The sequence below is a fragment of the Anolis sagrei genome, chromosome 11 (assembly GCF_037176765.1).
Source record: "Anolis sagrei isolate rAnoSag1 chromosome 11, rAnoSag1.mat, whole genome shotgun sequence".
Taxonomy (NCBI): domain Eukaryota; kingdom Metazoa; phylum Chordata; class Lepidosauria; order Squamata; family Dactyloidae; genus Anolis; species Anolis sagrei.
Genome location: NC_090031.1, coordinates 29,175,795 through 29,202,042, shown reverse-complemented (window position 1 = coordinate 29,202,042; position 26,248 = coordinate 29,175,795). Strand labels below are relative to the sequence as shown.

The 26,248-nt window shown below is 37.8% G+C and overlaps 1 protein-coding gene across 1 annotated transcript in view; it reads right to left on the bottom strand.

The window, feature by feature from the left end:
* Positions 1 to 25,275, bottom strand: part of ADORA2B (adenosine A2b receptor) — a 31,207-nt gene extending 5,932 nt beyond the window's left edge. The window contains exon 1 of the mRNA XM_060756860.2: positions 22,597 to 25,275. Coding sequence (XP_060612843.2) covers positions 22,597 to 22,937 — 341 coding nt within the window. The 5' untranslated portion in view covers positions 22,938 to 25,275. The remainder of the gene's footprint in view (positions 1 to 22,596) is intronic.
* Positions 25,276 to 26,248: the final 973 nt, after the last annotated feature.

Sequence of the window (26,248 nt, the reverse complement as noted above, 5' to 3'; positions counted from 1 at the left end):
TAGCAATAATAATAACAATAACAACAATAATAACAATCCTAAATGCTTGGGAAGTGTTCAACTTGTGATTTTGTGATACGAAATCCGGCATATATACCCCGTGTGCTGTGTCATACTGTGTTTCTGTGGCAATAATAATAATAATAATAATAATAATAATAATAATAATAAATTGGATGGGATCTCAAGAGGGCATCTAATCCAACACATATCTGACTTAATAATAAAATTGGAAGGGACTGCAAAAGTCATCTATTCCAACGCATAATAATAAAAAATTGTAAGGGACCTCCAGGGGTCATCTAATCCGATGCATACCTGACAACAACGACGATGATGATGATGATAATTTTTGGTCGTGTCAGGAGCGACTTGAGAAACTGCAAGGATGTTGGCCATCTGCAAGGATGTTGCCCAGGGGACACCCGGATGATTTGATGTTTTTATCATCCTTGTGGGAGGCTTCTGTCATGTCCCCGTATGAGGAGCTGGAGCTGATAGAGGGAGCTCATCCGCCATAATAATAATAATAATAATAATAATAATAATTGGAAGGGACCCTAAAAGTCATCTAATCCAACACATACCGGGCAATGACAGCAACAATAATAATATTGGAAGGGACCTCAAAGGGTAATCTAATCCAGCACATACCTGCCAGCAACAACAACATCATCATCAATAATAATAAATATTGGAAAGGACCTCAAGGGGTCATCCAATCCAATGCATTCCAACAACAACTATGATGGTGATGGTGATGATGATGATGATGATGATGATGATGATGATGGAAGGGACCCCAAAGGTCATCTAATCCAACACATACTGGATAATAATAATAATAATAATAATAATAATAATAATAATAAATTGGAAGGGACCTCAAGTCATCTAATCCAATGCATACCTGACAATAATAATAATAATAATAATAATAATAATAATAATAATCCTCAAGACATATGGAGAGGCAGGTTAGAAAGAAATTATTATTATTATCATCAGGTATGCATTGCATTAGATGACTTCTTGAGGTCCCTTCCAATTTATTATTATTATTATCCGGTATGTGTTGGATTAGATGACCTTTGAGATCTCTTCCATTATCATCATCATCATCATCATTATAGTTGTTGCCGGTAGGCATTGGATTGGATGACCCCTTGAGATCCTTTCCGATATTTATTATTATTGATGATGTTGTTGTCAGGTATGGATTAGATTACCCTTTGAGGTCCCTTCCAATAGTATTATTGTTGCTGTTATTGCACGGTATGTGTTGGATTAGATAACCTTTGGGGTGCCTTCCTATTATTATTATTATTATTATTATTATTATTATTATTATCCTCGAGACATATGGAGAGGCAGGTTAGAAATTATTATTATTGTTGTTGTTATTATTATTGCTATTATCCTCGAAACATATAGAGAGGCAGGTTAGAAATTATTATTATTATTATTATTATTATGGGTTGTAGTTCTACAAAGCCATTGGAATCTCTTTGTTTGGGGGGGGGGCACTACAGTGGGAGTGAATGGTAGGACCTGCCAAGGAATGCTGGGAGTAACAGCCTGGCTTGGTGGGTTCAGCTGAGGGCGAGAAAACAATGGGGGGATATGAGAAACAGTGGGGAGCACGTGCGGAGGAGGGACCCCCCAAGGCTGGCTTCCCCTCCGAAAAATACCAGAGATACCAGACAGGGGAGTCAATGGGCTGCAAACTAATAATAATAATATCCTGACATCCTGCTTTTGTTCCACGACCCATGTAGGATTTCTCCAGGGAGAAACTGATGAACCAAAGGCATCCAGGGAGAGATTCGAACTCAGGTCCTGGACGACAGGTAAAGGGAAACATAATGGCGTCTGTTGCCCTCCGTTAGAATCACCCAGGCCTATCCTCCACAGGGGGAAACCAGTTCAAATGGGGGTCCAATAACATCTGATTGTGGCCAAAATGGGAGGAAACTGGTTCGCTGAGCCAACTGGGAAGGACAGCAGTTCGCCCCCCCCCCCCCTTTAGTTCACAGCACACATTATTTTAAAAATAAATCTGAAGCAATGAGAGAAAGGTCACAACTGAATAGTATTACTATTACTACTATTGCTACTACTACTACTAATAATAATATGCTTTGGGGGAAAGCAGGATAATATATATAATTCTTATTTATCATATGCTTAAGAGGAAAGTGGGATTTTATGATGCTGAATAATAATAATGATAATGATAATGATTATCTATATAAATAAAAATGTAATGTTGGTTTGTGGGATTAACATAACTCAAAAACCACTGGACGAATTGATACCAAATTTGGACACAATTCATCTAACAACCCAATGTATGTCCTTCACTCACAAAAATACTGAAAAATACAGCAGAAGAGACTTAAAAAGTCAAAAAATAAAGAATTACATTACAACGCATGCGCATAACCACATATATATACTAAATTTTTTAAATTTTAAATCATTACATCTGGCCTGGCCATAAGCTTTTAAATCCTGTGTGTTATTGTTATATGTGATTTAAATTACTTTGTATTGCTTTGTATTGTTGTTATTGCTTTTCTGTTGTGATGTGTTGTTGGGCTTGGCCTCATGTAAGCCGCTCCAAGTCCCTTGGGGAGATGGTAGCGGGGTATAAATAAAGATTATTATTATTATTATTATTATTATTATTATTATTATATACATATGCACAAATATATATACACACAAAATGCCAGCTGCGCCTGTACCTCGGGAAGTCTGACTTGGCCACGGTGGTACACGCTCTGGTCACATCCCGCCTTGACTACTGCAACGCTCTCTACGTGGGGCTGCCCTTGAAGACGGCCCGGAAGCTTCAGCTGGTTCAGCGCGCGGCAGCCATGTTACTAACTGGAGCGGGATGCAGGGAGCACACAACGCCCTTGTTGTCCCAGCTCCACTGGCTGCCGATTTGCTACCGGACCCAATTTAAGGTGCTGGTTTTGGCCTACAAAGCCCTAAACGGCTCCGGCCCAAAATACCTTTCGGACCGCATCTTGGCCTACGAGCCCACGAGGACCTTGAGATCGTCTGGGGAGGCCCTTCTCTCGATCCCGCCTGCCTCACAGGCACGTTTGGCGGGGACGAGAGAGAGGGCCTTCTCGGTGGTGGCCCCCCGGCTGTGGAACACTCTCCCTGCAGACATCAGACAGGCGCCCTCCCTTATGTCCTTCCGAAAAAGCCTTAAGACATGGCTGTTCGAGAGGGCATTTAATTAAGTGCTTTAATAATGTGGTAAAGATGACTGGAATGGAACAAGGAATATGAGATTGGTTATGATTCCACTATGAGACGAAGCGGATTATTTAGTGTAACTTTGTAATTGTTGTATTGTTAATATGTTGTTTGTAATTGCCTTTTTGTAAATTGCCATTTTATATGTGTTGTACACCGCCATGAGTCGCCCTAAAGGGCTGAGAATGGCGGTTAACAAATGCATCAAATAAATAAAATAAATAATAAATAAATATACACAGACTGGGCCACAGCAATGTGTGGCAGGGGATGGCTAGTAATTATGATGATGATGGTGGACTGATACATTTTATAGATAATATATATCATTTATATTTTAAATATTTATATAATGGTATGGTATATAAAATTTAAATGAAATCATAATGTTGGAAGGGACCCTTAAGGGTCATATAATCCAACACATACCTGGCAATACTACCTGGCAATATTATTATTATTATTAGTAGTAATAGTAGTAGTAGTAGTTGTTGTTATTTATATGCCCACATTTGAATACTGGTGAGTTTTGAGGGGAATTGGCCTGGACATTTTGGAGTTGTAGGTATTGGGATATATAGTTTACATGCAATCAATGAGCAGTCTAAATTTCACCAAAGATGGAATTGGACCAAACTTGGCACACAGGACCCCCATGACCAGCAAAAAATACTGGAGTCCTTTGAGGGAAATTCACCTTGATTTGTGGGAGCTGTAGTTCACCTACATCCAAAGAGCACTGTGAACCCAAACACTGATGGATCTGGATCAAACTTGGCATGCATACGTGATATGCCAAAATTTGATGACTGGAGGGGTTTGGGGGGGAACTGACCTTCCTTTCTGGGAATAGTAGTTCACCTGCATCCAGAGAGCACTGTGAACCCAAACACTGATGGATCTGGATCAAACTTGGCATGCATACGTGATATGCCAAAATTTGATGACTGGATTGGTTTTGGGGGAGGGGGGGGCGGACCTTCCTTTCTGGGAGTTGTAGTTCACCCACAACCATAGAAACTGTGACCTTCACAGATGATGGACCTGGACCACACTTGGCACACAGAACTCCCATAACTAACTCAACCTACTGGAGAGCTTTGAGGGGACTGACTCATCATAGTGGGAGTTGTAGTTTACCCTGCAGCCAGAGAGCACATTGAACCTCACCTATGATGCATCTAGAGCAAACTTGCTCAACAGAGAAGGAAGGAGAGTCTACCTGGAGACATCCGCATTGGGGACACAAAGGCCTCTGTTTTTTCTCGGCAAATCTTGTTTGCGTTTCTGCTTAGCAGCTGCCTGCTATTTAGTTTCTTCTTCTTCGAAGGGGTTCCTTTCCAAAGACTCCCATGGAAACCGGTTTCACGCTTGAAACACACCAAGGACGGCTTTCTCAAAAGGAAGGAGCAAAATACGGTGGTTTCGGTCTCCTTTCCCCTCCCTTGTTTCCAAGGGAAAATAATAATACACGAATTTAGCTTATGGGACTTCCCAAACCTGCCAAAGCCTACTTTGCATGACCTTGGGAACCTCCCCAGATTTTGACCATAGTAGTAATAATAATAATAATAATAATAATACTAGTACTGCTCTGGATTATTATTATTATTAATAATGCTCTGGAATACCAATAATAATAATATAATATATTGTTCTGGAATAGCAATAATAATAATTATACTAATTATAATGATGCTCTGATATAATAATAGCAGCTAACCTCAGGTCGCAAAGGTGCAGAATGGTACAAAATGACTCCCCAAATGCAGAATGCCAAATATCAAATTTAAAATTTACTATGAACTTTAAATGTAACAGGCCAAGTGTGACGGCGCGTGTGGCGCCTCATATATTTTGAACTGTTAGTTGCAGGATTTTAAACTGCCATTTTATTTCTGTCTACCTTGTACATGTATAGTTAAATTGCATTGGCTACTATAGCTGTCAATTTATTGTTGTTGTTCACCAATTGGTTTGTTTCCCTAGTTCAGTTGTTTAGGCTCTGCCCCTTCCAAGGGAGAAAGGGAAGGTTTCTCCCTCACCCTTTTTACCTCAGTTAAAGACTCATTGGATGGACGTGTCCAAAAGCTTGGCCCAAAAGCCCCTGGTCAAGGCATTTTTTACTATCAGTTCTTAAGTTTTACCCCTGAGTCTTATTCTTTATGCTCAGACCCCCTGAACGAACATGTGAAGACCTCAGGCGCCCTCACACCAGTTCTTTGGCACCATAGGAAGGTCTTGTCCTTCAATTTAGGCCACTGAACTGGTGTTGTTGTCTGCTCCTGCATCCACAGCCATTGAGAGAGAGGGAACAGGAAAAGCTTCTCAGCTTATTACTCCTGGGACCCTGGACTTAGAGTTTACAAAGTATCTTTTCTCAGTTGAAACATAAAGTTTGTGTCAAAGAAAGAGAACTGTTAACAATAAACATTATTTCGAGTTAACTGTTGTGTTCTGGTCCTTGGGAGTTCCAGTTTCCCTAAAGGAGGGCAAGAAAGCAATCCCCTGGGGAAAGCAGTCACGTCCATGCCTCTTTCTCTATAGCCCCAGGCGCGACGGCACACCAAGCCTTTCTCATTGTTAATTTTCATCCTAGTAGGAGGTGTTGTTGTTGTTGTTGTTGTTATTATTATTATTATTATTATTATTATTATTATTATGAGTCGCCCCCGGGCTGAGAACAGCGGTATATAAGCAAAGTAAATAAATAAATAAATAAATAAATATTAGGGTATGAGTTAGATTAGATTTGCATTTCTGATGGGACCTTTAGGGTCCCTTACATCATCATCATCATCATCATCATCATTATTTTACTGACACAAAAGCACAGTATGTCACAGCAAATGAGATCTATATGTAGGATTTCGTATCAAAAAATCACAAGTCGAACACTTCCCAAGCATCTAGGACTGTGTGATGTATTTCTGAATGATGCATGCAGATCTAAGTAAGGTGGCCTTTTGCCACCTTATTATTATTATTATTATTATTGTTGTTATTATTATTATTATTATTATTACTATTAGAGTATGGGTTGGATTAGATTTGCATTTCTGATGGAAGGGATCTTTGGGGTCCCTTACAACATTATTATTATTATTATTATTATTATTATTATTATTATTATTATAGTATGACTTGATTTCTGATGGAAGGTACCTTTGAGGTCCCTTACAACATCATCATCGTCATTATCATTATTATTTGAAACACAGCAGACAAGATGACTCTCCTGGCTGTTGTATTGGATCACATGTTGGTCCCTTCCCAAGTGTCTAGGACTGTGTGATGTATCGGTGAATAACGTGTGCAGATCCCAGTAAGGTGGCCTTCTGCAGCTGGCAGATGGTAATTTTGTCAGCGCCGATTGTGTTTAAGTGCAGGCCAAGGTCTTTAGGCGCTGCACCACCACTGGGACCATCTTGAATGGCTTGTGCCAGAATCTTGGCAGTTCGATCTTTAAATCCTCATATCGTGCCAGCTTTTCCAGTTGTTTCACTGCAATCCCGCTGTCACCTGGGATTGCGACATCAACAATCCATACTTTGTTTTTAACACAATTGTGAGGTCAGGAGTATTATGCTCCTAAACTCTGTCTGAATTCGGAAGTCCCAGAGGAGTTTGACCCAGTGTGCCAATCATCACTGGACTACCTTTACTGGCTTGTGCCAGAGTCTTTGCTATTATTATTATTATTATTATTATTATTATTATTATTATTTCTGGTTATGAGTTGGATCAGATGACCCATGGGGTCCCTTCCACCACCACCATCATCATTATCATCATCATCATCATCATCATCATCATTATGTGTAGTTTAATTTGTTGATGTTAGACTTTAATTTATTGATGTTAGGCTTTAATTTGATGTTAGGTTTTTTTCATATGTGAGATTTTATGTCAGTGTTTGTTTTATGTAGGCATTGAATGTTTGCCATTGTATGTTGGAATCCGCTCTGAGTCCCCTTGGGGAGATAGGGTGGAACACAAATAAAGTTTTATTGTGTTGTTGTTGTTGTTATTACTTGAAACCCAACAAGATGAGTCCACAACAGACAAGATCACTCTGCTGGCTGTCGTACTGGATCACATGTTGGACACTCCCCAAGTGTCTAGGACTGTGTGATGTATCGGCGAATGATGGGTGCAGATCCCAGTAAGGTGGCCTTCTGCAGCTGGCAGATGGTAATTTTATCAGTGCCGATTGTGTTTAAGTGCAGGCCAAGGTCTTTAGGCACTGCACCCAGTATGCCAATCACCACTGGGACCACCTTGACTGGCTTGTGCCAGAGTCTTTACAGTTTGGCCTTTAAATCCTCACATCGTGTCAGCTTTTCCAGTTGTTTCTCTTCAATCCTGCTGTCACCTGGGATTGCGACATCGATGATCCATACTTTGCTTTTTAACACAATCATGAGGTCAGGAGTGTTGTGCTCCAGAACTCTGTCTGTCTGAATTTGGAAGTCCCAGAGTAGCTTGACATGTTCATTCTCTGTAACTTTTTCTGGCTTGTGATCCCACCAGTCCTTTGTGGCAGGCAGATGGGATTTGTGGCACAAGTTCCAATGAATCATCTGAGCAACAGTGTTGTGCCTCTGCTTGTAGTCTGTCTGCGCGATCTTGCAGCAGCTGAGGATGTGATCTATTGTTTCATCTGCTTTCTTGCAGCGTCTACATTTGGGATCTGTCGTTGACTTTTTGATTCTGGCTTTGATGGCCTTTGTCGAGTGGCTTATTATTATTATTATTATTATTATTATTATTGGTGTGAGTTGGATCAGATGACGGTCTGGGGTCTCTTGAATCAGCATCAGCATCATCATCACTTCCAACATTCCCCAACTTTTCTCTCTTGATCGAGATATTATTTTCCAATGCAGTGATTGAGTATATTGATGACGGATATAAAAATACCTGTCTCACATTTCCATCCAATATTTTTGTCTTTGTTTCTTTTGCATCTAATGCAACTTTGAAAACAAAAGAAAACCCAAGCAAGACCAAGGTATCCTCCTCTCCTTTGCCAGGCAGGGATTGTTTTCTTCTCCTTTTAACGAACGCTCCATTATTCATGCCCCCGAAGAGGCTTTGCTGGCACAGATTTATCAATATTTAATTTGGCCATTAAAAGGCGAGGAAAAAACAACGTGTTTACCTGCTCGCGAGCCCAGTGTTTCTTTCTTTTCCCAGCTGGAATATAATTCACATTCAAAGTTGGGCTCTTGAGCCCATTTCAGAGAAGTGGCCAAATGAGGCGGGCAAAAAGGAAGCCTTGAGAGGCCCCGAGAGGAGGCAGAACGTGATATAACAACAACACTATGTCTCTCTGCACCATCTGGTACTTTGCCTTGAGCTGGGGAAGAATTATGTTTACCATTATTACTATGATTATTGCATAAAAACTTTTCAAAGTCATTTTTTTTCCAAGGTGAGAAAATGAAGCAGAAGACATATAAAATTAAAATCATATATATATATATATACACACACACACACACATACACGACTGCATGGAGTGCCATTACCTATTAGTATTTATATATAGATATAAATATAAATGTTCGTTTGTGGGATTAATATAACTCAAAAACCACTGGACAAATTGACATCAAATTTGGACACAATACACCTAACAACCCAATGTATGTCCTTCACTAAATATTTTTTGATTTCGTCATTTGGGAGTTGTAGTGGCTGGGATGTATAGTTCACCTACAATCAAAGAGCATTCTGAACTCCACCAATTATGGCATTGAACCAAACTTGGCACACAGAATTCCAACGACCGACAGAAAACACTAGAAGGGTTTGGTGGGCATTGATCTTGAGTTTGGGAGTTGTAGTTCACCTACATCCAGAGAGCACTGTGGACTCAAACAACGATGGATCTGGACCAAACTTGCCACGGATACTCCATATACCCAAATGTGAACACTGGTGGAGTTTGGGGAAAATAGACCTTGACATTTGGGAGTTGTAGTTACTGGGATTTATAGTTCACCTACAATAACAGAGCATTCTGAACCCCACCAACGTTGAGGGTGAATACAGCAAAGACACATCCTATGGCTGGGTCAACCGGACAATGGGGATATCCAGCTGCCTAGCCTGGATGGCAAGGCGCTACGCCCGTCATCATTGGTAAAGAGTCTGGGAGTCCTTTTGGACCCTCTGCTGACGATGGAGATGCCACATCACCCCAATCTTACTCCAGCTGCATTGGTTACCAATTGAGCACCGGATCACTTTCAAAGTAATGGTACTCACCTTTAAGGCCTTGCATAGTCTGGGGCCGATGTATCAGAGGGACCGCCTCACCCCCTACCAACCCCAGAGATCCCTCCGCTCTGAAGACCAGGATTTGTTGGAAATTCCCAGTGTCAAGACCTTGCGTCTAACAGCAACCAGACGCAGAGCCTTCACAGCAGTGGCACCATCACTCTGAAATACTCTGCCACCTGAAGTCCGTGCCTTGCGGGACTTACCAGCTTTCCGCAGGGCATGTAAGACATACCTGTTTCGACAGGCCTTTGATCTTTGATATTGCTGTTTTAAAATTGTTCTTAAATTGTGTTCGATTTTAGCCTGTTCTTGTAAGCCACTCCGAGCCCCAGGGGAGTGGCGGCATATAAGTTTGAATAATTAATAAATAAATAAATAAACGTTAGAATTGGGCCAAACTTTCCACGCAGAACCCCTGTGACCAACAGAAAATACTGTGTTTTTTTAATGGTCTTTGATGGCTCCTCTTTGTTGTTGTTCATTCGTTCAGTCGCCTCCGACTCTTCGTGACCTCATGGACCAGCCCACGCCAGAGTTCCCTGTCGGCCGTCACCACCCCCAGCTCCTTCAAGGTCAGTCCAGTCACTTCAAGGGTGCCATCCATCCATCATGCCCTTGGTCGGCCCCTCTTCCTTTTGCCTTCCACTTTCCCCAGCATAATTGTCTTCTCTAGGCTTTGCTGTCTCCTCAACTTTGTCTCTAGTATCCTTCCTTCCAGTGAGCAGTCGGGCTTTATTTCCTGGAGGGTGGACTGGTTGGATCTTCTCGCAGTCCAAGGCACTCTCAGCACTTTCCTCCAGCACCACAGCTCAAAAGCATCGATCTTCCTTCGCTCAGCCTTCCCTAAGGTCCAGCTCTCACATCCGTAGGTTACTACAGGGAATACCATGGCTTTGACTAGGCGGATCTTTGTTGCCTTTGGATCCTTTGTTGATGACTCCTCTAACACGCCTTTATGACCTCCGCAGGGGTCCCAACCCCCAGGTTGATAAATGGTGCCTTAAGGCCATCCAGTCCAACTCCCTTCACCAAGGCAAGAAAACATAATCAAAGCCCTCATGACAAAGAGCCATCCAGCCATAGGTATAAATAGATATGATTCACACACACACACACACACACATATATATATGCCAGATATAGTATCATAGATTTGAAATGGACCCCTGAAGAAGGACCATTATATGCTGCATATTCCAGAGTAGCCAAACCAGACAATCTCCACATCATCACTGACAAAGAAATAGCAATAAATACTGTTTACCCACAAGAAGAAAGACATTACATACGTTACAAACCAACACTTTCTCATTACTTTATTTTCCAGATCACCAAACTGGGCCACAGCAACAAAAATGTAATGTTCATTTGTGGGATTAGCAGAACTCAAAAACCACTGGACGACTTGACACCCAATTTGGACACAAGACACCTAACAACCCAATGTATGTCCTTCACTCAAAAAAATGATTTTGTCATTTGGGAGTTGTAGTTGCTGGGATTTATACATCACCTACAATCAAAGAGCATTCTGAACTCCACCAATGATGGAATTGAACCAAACGTGGCACACAGGACTCCCATGGCTAACAACAGAAAACACTAGAAGGGTTTGGTGGGCATTGACCTTGAGTTTGGGAGTTGTAGTTCACCTACAACAAGAGCGCACTGTGAACCCAAACACCGATGGATGTGGATCAAACTTGGCATGCCTACCCGATATGCCCAAACGTCAGGAGAGAATGCTTCTGGAACATGGCTATACAGCCCAAAAAACTCACAGCAACCCAGTGATTCTGGCCCTAAAATCCTTTGACAACACAAACCGGGCAACACTGAGTACCCAAGCTAGCATACAATAATAATAATAATAATAATAATAATGTTGGAGATATTTGCAATAATAACATAATAGTAGTATAACAATGCTATAGTACTCTTGGAAGAAGAATATAGTAGCAGTAAGATGGCGACGATGGTGTATTTTCCAAATTATGATTGGCATTATTTGAGAAAAGCACCAAGGAAGGGGATAGGTGTAGAAATGAATCAATGCTCCGTGGAAGGAAAGTCTGCCATTTCGGAGACTTTTGACTTTTGTCTCCGGGAAGGAAGGCCGAAGGAAGAGGAAGCCTTATTATCTCTTTAATGCACTTATCTCATGAAGAGGAGTAAACACAGGAAGGCTGCATTTTATCTTGATAGAACCAGGCCTCATCCTTTTGATTGAATAAGACTCTGGATTGCATCTACACCGTGGAACTAATGCAGTTTGACACCCGTCTCCCTGCCGAGAGGCAGGCAGAATAAAACGTGGAATCTGAATGTATCACAAGGAGGATACAATGTATATTATTATTATTATTATTATTATTATTATTATTATTAGATCCACAGTTTCATTCAGGGGCAAAATCCGACAAAATATGTCACCAGAGCACATTATTATTAGTATTAATCTATCTATCTATCTGTATGTGTGTGTGTATGTGTGTATGTATGTGTGTGTGTGTGTGTGTGTGTGTGTGTGTGTATATATAAAATGGAAATTTTGTATTCTTGGGATGGAATATTATTTTTCGTAATATTTGTATAATAATATAGTACTACTAGCATAATAATCTAATAGTATAAAAATAAGGGTGGAGATGTTGGTAAAATAATAATAATAATAATAGATAAATTTTGCATTCTTGGGATGGAAAATTATTATTATTATTAGTAGTAGTAGTAGTAGTAAAATTTGTATAAAATAGTACTACTAGCATAATAATCTAATAGTATAAAAATAATGGTGGAGATATTGTTGGTAAAATAATAATAATAATAATAATAATAGATAAATTTTGCATTCTTGGGATGGAAAATTATTATTATTATTATTAGTAGTAGTAGTTGTAGTAGTAGTAAAATTTGTATAAAATAGCACTACTAGCATAATAATCTAATAGTATAAAATAATGGTGGAGATATTGTTGGTAAAATAATAATAATAATAATAGATAAATTTTGCATTCTTGGGATGGAAAATTATTATTATTATTATTATTAGTAGTAGTAGTAGTAGTAGTAGTAAAATTTGTATAAAATAGCACTACTAGCATAATAATCTAATAGTATAAAATAATGGTGGAGATATTGTTGGTAAAATAATAATAATAATAATAATAGATAAATTTTGCATTCTTGGGATGGAAAATTATTATTATTATTATTATTAGTAGTAGTAGTAGTAGTAAAATTTGTATAAAATAGTACTACTAGCATAATAATCTAATAGTATAAAAATAATGGTGGAGATATTGTTGGTAAAATAATAATAATAATAATAATAATAAAAGATAAATTTTGCATTCTTGGGATGGAAAATTATTATTATTATTAGTAGTAGTAGTAGTAGTAGTAAAATTTGTATAAAATAGCACTACTAGCATAATAATCTAATAGTATAAAAATAATGGTGGAGATATTGTTGGTAAAATAATAATAATAATAATAATAATAATAATAGATAAATGTTGCATTCTTGGGATGGAAAATTATTATTATTATTAGTAGTAGTAGTAGTAGTAAAATTTGTATAAAATAGCACTACTAGCATAATAATCTAATAGTATAAAAATAATGGTGGAGATATTGTTGGTAAAATAATAATAATAATAATAATAATAATAATAATAATAATAATAAAAAGATAAATTTTGCATTCTTTGGATGGAAAAATTATTATTATTATTATTATTATTATTATTATTAGTAGTAGTAGTAGTAGTAGTAAAATTTGAATAATAATATAGTACTACTAGCATAATAAGATAATAATGTAAAAATAATGGTGGAAATATTGATATTTCCACCATTTGTGTTCTTGGGATGGAAAAATTGTTATTAGTAAAATTTGTATAATATTGTACTACTAGCATAATAATATAATAGTATAAAATAGTTTTGGAGATATTGTTGGTAATATAATAATAATAATAATAATAATAATATAAATGTTTTATTCTTGGGATGGTAAAATTATTATGATTAGTAGTAGTAAAATTTGTATAATAATATAGTACTATTAGCATAATAATATAATAGAAGTATAAAAATAATGTTGGAGATATTGTTGGTAATATAATAATGATAAAGATAAATTTTGTTTTCTTGGGATATAAAAATTATTATTATTAGTAGTAGTAGTAGTAGTAGTAAAATTTGTATAATAATATAGTACTACTACCAAAATAATATGTTGTATAAAAATAATGTTGAGATATTGTTGGTAATATAATACTAATATAAAAGATAAATTTTGTATTCTTGGGATTTTTGTATTCTTGGGAAAAATTATTATTATTTAGTAGTAGTAGTAGTTATTAGTAAAATATAGTACTACTAGCATAATGATATAATAGTAGTATAAAAATAATGTTGGAGATATTGTTGGTAAAATAATAAGAATGATGATAAATTTTGTATTCTTGGATTGGAAAAAATATTAGTAGTAAAATTTGGAGATATTGTTGGTAATATAATAATGATAATAATGATATATTTTGTATTCCTGGGATGGAAAAAATATTATTATTAGTAAAATTTGTATAATAATATAGTACCGCTAGCATAACATAAAAGTTGCATAAAAATAATGTTGGAGATATTGTTGGTAATATAATAGTAGTAGTAGTAGTAGTAGTAGTAATAATAATAATAATAATAATAATAATAATAATATACATTTTGTATTCTTGGGATGGAAAAGTTATTATTAGTAGTAAAATATTTATAATAATATAGTACTATTAGCATAATAACAGAATAGTAGTAATATAATAATAATCTAGAATCTAGAGCAGATTTGCCCATCATGACAAACAACTATTTCAGGGGATTTACCTGGCATGATGGGAGTTGTAATTCCTATTGTTTTTCCTGTTAGTAGGAACCATTTCTATTGGAAAAACCCATTGGCTAATTCACATTTATTTTGTCATCCTTATTAGAAAAGTAAAGGAAAATCTCCTCTGAAGGAATCTACCCATAGCACTAAATGACTTCAAGGTACCAAACAAATTTATTAACAAATTAATTATTAATTATATGATGATGATGAGTCCTATTATTATGTGTCCAATGTGTCTTCATTACACACACACAAAAGGAGGAAACGTTTCGCAACGTGGGATGATGATGGCAATTAGCTAGTATACACACATTTAAATATGAATATTTAACTTTATTAAATATATTAAATATATATAAAATATTTTATATATATATATATATATAATGAATATTTAACTGAATATATATGAATAAACTGTATATATTAAATATTTAACTGTATATATATAACTTTATTAAATATATTTATATATTAAATATATATGAATATTTAACTATATATTAAATATATATATTAAATATAGAAAATATTCAGAAATATTTAATATTTATATATTAAATATTAAACTGTATATATTAAATATTTAACTGTTTATATACAACTTTATTAAATATATTTATATATTAAATATATATGAATATTTAACTGTATATATTATGTCAATATGGGTCTCTCTCTCTCTCTCTCTATATATATATATATATATACACACACACACACACACATAGTACATATCTATTTCCCTATTTATACACATAATAAAGGTTGAAAATATGTTTCCTCCACCACAGGCATCCCAGTGTTTCTGTCTCTCTCCATTGATGTGGAATTTGCATGACCTCACCCACTGCCTCTCCCTTAACCCTTTCCTATTCTTTTCTACGGCACACAGCAAACAGAGGAATTGATCCGCAACAGAACATATTCATTGTAGGTCCTGGGATGTATAGTTCACCTGCCATCTAAGAACTGCAGTCTGGACTCCACCAATGATGGATCTGGAACTAACTTGGCACACAGAACACCCATGACCAACAAAAAATACTGGAGGTGTTTGGAGGGATTGATAGGAGTTGTAGTTCACTATGTGAGCGCACTATGAACCCAAACAATGAGGGATCTGGGCCAAACTTGGCATGCAAACCCAATATGCCCAAATATGCCCAAATTGAAAAATTTGTGGGGTTTGAAGGGAATTGGCCTGGGATGCACAGTTCACCTGCAATCAATAACCACTCTGAACTCCACCCAAGATGGAATTGGACCAAACTTGTCACAGAGTCCCCATGAACTGTAAAAATTATTGGAGGTCCTTGGGGAAAATTCACCTTGATTTGGGGGAGTTGTAGTTCACCTACATCCAGAGAGCACTGTGAACCCATACACCGATGGATCTGGACCAAACTTGGCAGACAGACCTGATATAAATTTGATTACTGGAGGGGCGGGGAGGGAGTGATCTTTCTTTCTGGGAGTTGTAGTTCACCCACAACCAGAGAAACTGTGACCTCCAGCAATGATGGACCTGGACCAAAAGTTGGCACACAGAACCCACATGATGAACTCAGCCTATTGGAGAGTTTTGAGGAGACTGACTCACCTAAGTGGGAGTTGTAGTTTACCCTACATCCAGAGAGCACTGTGAACCCATACACCGATGGATCTGGACCAAACTTGGCACACAGACATGATATAAATTTGATTACTGCAGGGGTTTGGTGTGGTAGGGAGGGAGTGAGCTTTTTTTCTGGGAGTTGTAGTTCTCCCACAACCAGAGAAACTGTGACCTCCACCAATAATGGACCTGGACCAAACTTGGCACACACAACCCACATGATGAACTCAGCCTACTGGTGGGATTTCAGGTGACTGACTCACCATAGTAGGAGTTGTAGTTTACCCTCCAGCCAGAGAGCACACTAAACTCCACCCATGATGCATCCAGAGCAAACTTACCCAACATAACAAACTTTAAGTACTGATGGAGTTTCAGGGGGTTAACCTGACATGATGGAAGTTGTAGTTCACCCACAAGCTTGTGCATTTAGTACAATTAATAAATTGATTTTTTCAAATAACATGGGCAATGCTGGGGACACAAACGTATAATTATAATAAATATAAAAATATATCAAATGATGGTGATGATGGTTCACCGGAAGCTTTGGAAACGGGAAGGTTTTCTCTGTCTGAGGCTATTCCTCCATCCTCCGTATATTCGCTTTTCCTTTCATGCCCTTCTCCGAATCAACATCCTGCTTTTCCTTGGGTCACAATAAACGGGAGGCAAATGACGCCTCGCGCAAATAGGGAACCTGTCTGCGACTTTTCTCGGCAAAATGCACCGTCACCAAACCACAAGGAAAACCCAGAGCAGTTTCCAAGAATACCGTATTGTACAATATTCAAAGGAGAAGGCGGAAGGACCGGTCTCTTTTCAGATGTATTTACTATTAAGAGTATTATTACTATTATTATTAATGGTGTCTTTGAGTCTCCTCGAGGATAGGAAAGCAGGATATTATTATTATTATTATTATTATTATTATGTTATTATTATTAGATACACAAGATGAGTCCACACCAGACAAGATCACTCTGTTGGCTGTTGTATTGCATCACACGTCGGACACTTCCCAAGTGTCTACAACTGTGTGATTACTATTGTTGTTGTTATTGTTATTATTATTGTCTTTGAGTCTCCTCCAGGATAGGAAAGTTGGATATTCTTATTGTTATTATTATTATTGTCTTTAAGTCTCTTCTAGGATTGGAAAGCCAGATGCTGTTGTTGTTGTTGTTGTTTATGAGTCTCCTCCAGGATAGGAAAGCTGTATATTATTATTATTGTTGTTATTATTGTTTTTAAGTCTCCTCTAGGATTGGAAAGCCGGATGCTGTTGTTGTTGTTTATGAGTCTCTTCCAGGATAGGAAAGCTGTATATTGGTATATTATTATTATTATTATTATTATTATTATTATTATATAGGAGCCCCCGGTGGCGCAGTGGGTTAAACCCCTGTGCTGGCAGGACTGAAGACTGACAGGTTGCAGGTTCGAATCCGGGGAGAGGCGGATGAGCTCCCTCTATCAGCTCCAGCTCCTCATGCGGGGACAAGAGAGAACCCTCCCACAAGGATGATAAAAATATCAAATCATCCAGGCGTCCCCTGGGCAATGTCCTTGCAGACAGCCAATTCTCTCACACCAGAAGCGACTTGCAGTTTCTCAAGTCGCTCCTGACACGACAAAAAAAAAATATTATTATATTATTATTAGTATTATTGTCTTTGAATCACCTCCAGGAGAGGAAAGCCGGATATTGTTGTTGTTGTTGTTGTCTTTGAATCTCCTCCAGGATAGGAAAGCCGGATATTATTATTGTTATTGTTATTATTGTAATTATTGTCTTTAAGTCTCCTCCAGGATAGGAAAGCTGGATATTATTATTATTATTATTATTATTATTATTAGTGTCTTTAAGTCTCTTCTAGGATTGGAAAGCCGGATGTTGTTGTTTACGAGTCTACTCCAGGATAGGAAAGCCAGATATTATTATTGTTGTTATTATTGTTATTAGATACACAACAAGATGAGTCCACAGTAGACAAGATCACTCTGCTGGCTGTTGTATTGGATCACACATTGGACACTTCCCAAATGTCTAGGACTGTGTGATGTATCCATGAATAATGTGTGCAAATCCCAGTAAGGTGGCCTTCTGCAGCTGGCCGGTGGTGATTTTGTCAGCAGCAATTGTTTTTAAGTGCAGGCCAAGGTCTTGAGGCACTGCACACAGTGTGTCCATCACCACTGGGACCACCTTGACTGGCTTGTGCATTATTATTATTATTATTATTATAGTAGAATAATAATAGACAATAATGATGATGATGATATCCTGCTTTCTTCTTTGGCATATTATTATTATTATTCAATACTAAATAGAATAATAATATAAAATAATAGAATAATAATATACAATAATATCAGTGATAATAATATCCTGCTTTCCTCTTAAGTATATTATTAGTAAAATAATAATATACAATAATATTATAATAATATAAAATACAATGATAATATACAATAATAAATAGAATAATATAACATTATAGAATAATAATATACAATAATAACAGTAGTAATATAAAAATATAAAATAATAAACATAAAATAATATATAATAAATATAATAGAATAATAATACAAAATAATGAATAATAATAATAATAATAATATAAAAAATAAATAGAATATAAAGTAGTAGAATAATATTATACAATAATAACAGTGATTATAATAATAATATCCTGCTTTCTTAGGCATATATTATTCTATTATTTTATATTATTATTCTGTTATATTTATTATATATTATTTTTATGTTTATTATTTTATATTCATATTATTATTATTAAAATAATATATAATAACTATAATAGAATCATAATAATATAAAATAATAATATACAATAATGATGATAATATCTGCTTTCTTCTTAGGCATAATAATATACAATAATAGTGATAATAATAATAATAATAATATCCTGCTTTCCCCTTACGCATATTAATAATAATGCATATAATAATAATATAAGACAAGATAGACTTGTCTTAACTAAGGAGGCAGGCCCTTGGGGAGGATTGTCTCCATGGCTGGCAAACATTGACAGATTTATCTTCTCAGAGTGAGTCATGACCGGATTTAAGAGGAAGGCAACTATTATTGACTTCTGTGAGTTCAACCCTGACTCTTTGAGTTTCTCTTCCATTCCTTTAGAGAGGTTTTGATTGCTTGGGGCCCCTGAAGGCCATTTAGACAGGCTGCGGAATGATAATTCAACCATTTCACAGAAGGGTGAACAGAGACCGAGAAAATTTATTATTATTATTATTATTATTATTATTATTATTATTATTATTATTATATTTATGTATACCCCAGTTTATCTCAAAACCTAGTGGCATTTTTGTACCTTGCGTTCCTTTTGCAGCTGAGGATGGAGGAGGAGGAGGAGGAGAGGGAAACCGGGACACATTTAAAAGCCAATGGGAAGGCAGAGGAGGAATTGGGATTTGTAGCAGGTACATTGGAAGGCATGGCATAGAAACCGAACTATAGGTCGCTCAAGCAAGTGAGTCAAGTTGCATATTGGCACAGAAACTGAACTATAGGTCGCTCAAGTATTGGCATAGGAATCGAACTATAGGTCGCTCGAGAAAGTGAGTCTAGCTGCATATTGGCACAGAAACTGAACTATAGGTCCCTCAAGTATTGGCATAGGAATCGAACTATAGGTCACTCAAACAAGTGAATCAAGTTGCATATTGGCATAGAAACTGAAGTATATGCTGCTCAAGTATTGGCATAGGAATCAAACTGTAGGTCGCTCAAGCAAGTGAGTCAAGTTGCATATTGGCACAAAAAATGAACTATAGACCGTTCAAGTATTGGCATAGGAATCGAACTATAGGTCGCTCGAGCAAGTGAGTCAAGTTGCATATTGGCACAGAAACCGAACTATAGGTCTCTCAAGTATTGGCATAGGAATCAAACTATAGGTCGTTCAAGCATGTGACTCAAGCTGCATATTGGCATAGAAACTGAACTATAGGTTGCTCAAGTATTGGCATAGGAATCAAACTATAGGTCGCTTGAGCAAGTGAGTCATGCTGCATATTGGCATAGAAGCTGAACTATAGGTCACTCAAGCATTGGCATAGGAATCGAACTATAGGTCGCTCGAGCAAGTGATTCAAGCTGCATATTGGCACAGAAACTGAACTATAGGTCTCTCTAGTATTGGCATAGGAATTGAAATATAGGTTTCTCGAGCAAGTGAGTCAAGCTGCATATTGGCACAGAAACTGAACTATAGGCCACTCAAGTATTGGTCGCTCAGAGCTTGACTCTCTGCCTTCGGAGGAAAAAAAGAGGAAAAGCAATGCTCGGCTTGAGAAATACAGGAAATGTCAGATCTCAACATTGCAGCATGAAAAGCATACGTGACCTAACCATAACCATTCAAATTTCTGGGCATGGGAACCCATTGTCACACTTGTGGAGCCTCGCCACAATCATCCAGGAAGAAGGTGAGAAAGCTGATTTGCATGCTAACACCTTCAAAAACGCACCGGAAACCAAACTATAGGTCGCTCGAGACAGAGAGCCAAGCCACACGTTTGTCATTTTTTCCTTACCAGGGATTTGCAAGAAGTCCAAAATGACTCAAGAGATTCAGAAAGAAGATAAGAAAGGCGATTTATATCATGGCAACCTCAAGAGGAACTTATTTGGCATAGAATGCCAACAATAGGTCGCTCAAGCAAGTGAGCCAAGCTACATATTGGCATTAGAATGGAACTATAGGGCACTCAAGAAATGGAACTATAGTTGCTTGAGGCAGCAAGCCAAGCTGCATATTACTATAGAAAATGGACTATAGGTCGCTCAAGTCAGCGAGCCCAGCCATGTATTGGCATACACCTCGAACTATAGGTCACTCAAGCAATCAGCCAAGCATAGAAACTATAGGCTGTTCGAGGAAGTTAACCAAGTTGCACACTGGCATAGAACCTGAAGTATAAGCCGCTTGAGAAACTGAACTATGGGTCACTCAAGCAAGTGAGCCAAGGTGCATAATGGCATATTATGGAAACTATAGGTCGCTCAAGCAAGTGAGCCAAGAAGCATGTTAAAAGAACTATAGGGCACTCAAGCAAGTGAGCCAAGGTGCATATTGACATATTATGGAAACTATAGGTCGCTCAAGCAAGTGAGCCAAGCTGCATATTGGCATATTATGGAAAATATAGGTCACTCAAACAAGTGAACCAAGCAGCATATTAAATGAACTATAGATTGCTCAAGGAAGTGAGTCAAGCTACATATTGGCATATTATAGAAACTATAGGTCACTCAAACAAGTGAACCAAGCAGCATATTAAATGAACTACAGGTTTCTCAAGCAAGTGAGTCAAGTTGTGTATTGACATATTATGAAAACTATAGGTCGCTCAAGCAAGTGAGCCAAGCAGCATTTTAAATGAACTATAGGTTTCTCAAGCAAGTGATCCAAGGTGCATACTGACATATTATGGAAACTATAGGTCACTCAAGCAAGTGAACCAAGCAGCATGTTAAATAAACTATAGGTCGCTCAAGCAAGTGAGCCAAGGTGCATATTGACATTTTATGGAAACTATAGGTCACTCAAGGAAGTGAGCCAAGCAGCATGTTAAATGAACTATAGGCTGCGTAAACAACTAAGCCAAGGTGCATATTGACATATTATGGAAACTATAGGTTTCTCAAGCAAGTGAGTCAAGCTGCATATTAGCATATTATGGAAACTATAGATCTCTCAAGCAAGTGAGCCAAGCAGCATATTAAATGAACTATAGGTTGCTCAAGGAAGTGAGCCAAGGTGCATATTCACATATTATCAAAGCTATAGGTTTCTCAAGCAAGTGAGCCAAGCTGCATATTGGCATATTATGGAAACTATAGGTCGCTCAAGCAAGTGAGCCAAGCAGCATGTTATAGGCTGCGTAAGCAACTGAGCCAAGCTGCATATTGATATATTAAGTCAACTATAGATCGCTCAATTGGGTGAAGCTGCATATTAGTATATTAAATAAACTATAGGTTGCTTAAGCAAGGGAGCCCAGCAACATATTGGCACAGACGCTGAATTATCGGTCACTCAAGCAAGTGAGCCAAGTTGCATATTGGCAACAGAACTGGACTACAGGCTGCTCAAGTACTGGTATAGAGACCGAACTATAGGTCGCTTGACCAAGTGAGAAATGTATATATTAGCATATTAAGTGAACTATAGGCTACTCAAGCAAGTAAGTCAAGTTGCATATTGGCAACAGAGCTGGACTACAGGCTGCTCAAGTAGTGGCATAGAAAACGAACTATAAGTCACTCAAACAAGTGAGCCAAGCCACATGTTGGCATATGAAGTGAACTATAGATCGCTCGAGCCAGTGAGCCAAGTTGCATATTGGCAACAGAACTGGACTATGGGCTGGTCAAGTACTGGCATAGAAACCGGATTATAACTTGCTCAAGGAAGTGAGATCACCTATCCACCCACCCACACAACATGTGCCGTACCTGAGTGGACGCTTGATGGCCACGTAGCGGTCGACGGCCACGGCCAGGAGGCTGAAGATGGATCCCTGGGTGAGGACCAGCACGAAGCAGGCCAGGAAGAGGCAGGCGTGGAAGTCGGTGCGAAGGCCCACGCTGATGACCACGGCGAAAGGGATGGCCAGCAGCCCCACGGCCACATCAGCCACTGCCAGCGAGACCAGGAAGTAGTTGGTGGCCGTCTGGAGGGAGCGGTTGAGGCCCACAGCCAGGCAGACCAGCAGGTTGCCCGCGATGGACAACGCCGCGATGGCCAGCTCCACCGCGATGTAAACCTGGTCCACTGTGTTCACGGCTGCCGCCATGGCCGCCCCAGGGGTCAGCCGGGGTCAACCGGGGTCTCCCATCCGCCTAGGGCCAGCTTTGCCTCACAAACATGGCAGGAACACGCAAACCACGGTTCAGGTCCCTTCGTGGTCACCTCAGCGTACTTCTATCCCAATGCAGGACGGAGTTCCGGAGCGCCGAACACGACCCGCCTCCGGACCAAAGTTATTGAAAAATGGGAAATAATAAATTCAGATTATTTTGATGCCATGGGATGATGGAGCTCCGGAACACCAACCATGACCCACCTCCGAGCCAAAGTTACTGGAAAACGGGAAATAATAAATTCAGATTATTTTGAAGCCACGAGTTTCCTTCATATTTGCCTTGTGTTGTATCTCAGCCAGAGGATGGTGGAATTCCGGAACACCGGACAAGACCTGCCTCTGGGTCAAAGTTATTGGAAAATGGGAAGCAATTCAAATCACCAAAGTGATTGGAAATAATTCATATTATTATTTCAATGACATGGGTTTCCTTTAGTTTGCCTTGTGTTGTATCACACCCAAAGGATGACGGAGCTCCGGAACGCCAACCATGACCCACCTCCGAGCCAAAGTTACTGGAAAACGGGAAATAATGAATTCAGATTATTTCGAAGCCATGAGTTTACTTCACATTTGCCTTGTGTTGCATCTCAACCAGAGAATGATGGTGTTCCGGAACGCCGGACACGACCCACCTCTGGGTCAAAGTTATTGGAAAATAGGAAGCAATTCAAATCACCAAAGTGTTTGGAAATAATTCATATTATTATTTCAAACTCATGGGTTTTCTTTAGTTTGCCTTGTGTCGTATCTCACCCAGACGGTGTGGAAGCTCCGGAACGCTGATCACGACCCGTATTGGAAAACCAAAGTACCAAAGTTAATTAGAAATAATTTAGAGTATTATTTCAAAGTCATGGCTTTCCTTTACGTTTGCCTTGTCTTATATCTCATCCGGAGGGTGATGGAGCTCCGGAACATCAACCACGACCCGCCTCTGGGTCAAAATTATTAGGAAACGGGAAACAATTCAAATCACTAAATTGACTGGAAATAATAAATTCAGATTATTTCAAAGCAATGGGTTTCCTTTGCATTTGTGTCGTATCTCACTCCGAGGATGATGGAGCTCCGGAACGTCAACCACGACCCGCCTCAGGGTCAAAGTTATTGGAAAATGGTAAATAATTCAAATCACCAAAGTGACTGGAAATAATAAATTCTAATTATTTCAAAGCCATGGGTTTCCTTTGCATTTGTGTCGTATCTCACTCCGAGGATGATGGAGCTCCGGAACGTCAACCACGACCCGTCTCAGGGTCAAAGTTATTGGAAAATGGTAAATAATTCAAATCACCAAAGTGACTGGAAATAATAAATTCGGATTACTTCAAAGCAATGGGTTTCCTTTGCATTTGTGTCGTATCGCACTCTGAGGATGATGGAGCTCCGGAACGCCGACCACGGCCCACCTCTTTGCTGGAGTTATTGGAAAACGGGAAACAATTCAAATCACCAAAGTGACTGGAAATAATAAATTCAGATTATTTCAAAGCCATGGGATTCCTTTGCATTTGTGTCGTATCTCACTCGGAGCTCCGGAACGCCAACCACGACCCTCCTCGGCACCGAAGTTATTGGAAAGCGGGAAACGATTCAAATCACTAAAGTTAATTGGAAATAATTTTCAATTATAATTTCAAAGTCTTTACGTTTGACTTGTGTTGTCTCTCACCCAAAGGATGATGGAGTTCCGGAACACCAACCACGACCCAAAGTTATCGCAAAACAGGAAACAATCCAAATCATCAAACTTTTTGGAAATCACTCAAAAGTATTATAGTTTCTTTCCATGCTGCCTTGTCTTATGATGATGAGGTTTGTAAACACTGGATCCGTTCCCGGTCCGATTTCAACGCCGATCTTGGATTCATAAACTTAGGACTCATTCCACATCCATCGCAACCCAGGAAAAGTCTGAAAACTGGGAAATAATTCCAAATTAAGGCTCAGAAAGGTGGAGAAATGGCATCCCACCTTCTCAGTGTGGCTTCTCCAGAAGCTCCAAAGCAAGACCTAGGATTTCAGCAGCTTCCATTGGGATGCATTGAAAGGCTTGCTCCCACTCCACGAGTTCGAGGCTGGCTCTCCCCAGAAAAAATAATAATAATCCCAAAATAAAATAAATTACTTTTCAAAATGAGTCTTCTCTGGGAATGTTGCCACAGCTTGGCTCTGAGGCAAAAAAGCAAGAAACAAGAGAGTGAGTCCAGGGTGAGCCTTCTGCTGCCTTCTCTGCTCCAAACTCCCTCCTGCGCCTCTATATCAACACACATGGGGCGGGAGGGGAGGGGCTTCCAGGGAGAGCGGCCTCCCATTGGCTAAGGCGCGCCAGGCGGCCCCGCCCCTTCAGCGCTCTTTACCGTAAGGCTTGGAGATCAGGCGCATTGGGATTGCCTGGCCAAGCTTTTGCCATTCCTGGTTGCAGGGCTGGCTTGGTTTCTTTAAATGCAAGATACTGATTGCCTTAGATTCTATATATATACATACATGCACACTATCTATCTATCTATCTATCTATCTATCTATCTATCTATCTATCTATAATAATATATAATATTTAAATATACAGTAAAATTAATATAATATAAAATCAGATGCACAATATAATATATATAATATATATATATACAATAAAATAAGTTAATATGACATAATATAAAAATAACACAATATATATATATATATATAATATAAATATGCAGTAAAATAAATTAATATAATAGAAAATCACATACACAATATTATATATATATATATACAATAAAATAAGTTAATATGACATAATATAAAAATAACACATAATATATATATATAATATAAATATGCAGTAAAATAAATTAATATAATATAAAATCACATACACAATATTATATATATATATATACAATAAAATAAGTTAATATGACATAATATAAAAATAACACATAATATATATATAATATAAATATGCAGTAAAATAAATTAATATAATATAAAATCACATACACAATATTATATATATAATATATATATACAATAAAATAAGTTAATATGACATAATATAAAAATAACACATAATATATATATATAATATAAATATGCAGTAAAATAAATTAATATAATATAAAATCACATACACAATATTATATATATAATATATATATACAATAAAATAAGTTAATATGACATAATATAAAAATAACACATAATATATATATATAATATAAATATGCAGTAAAATAAATTAATATAATGTAAAA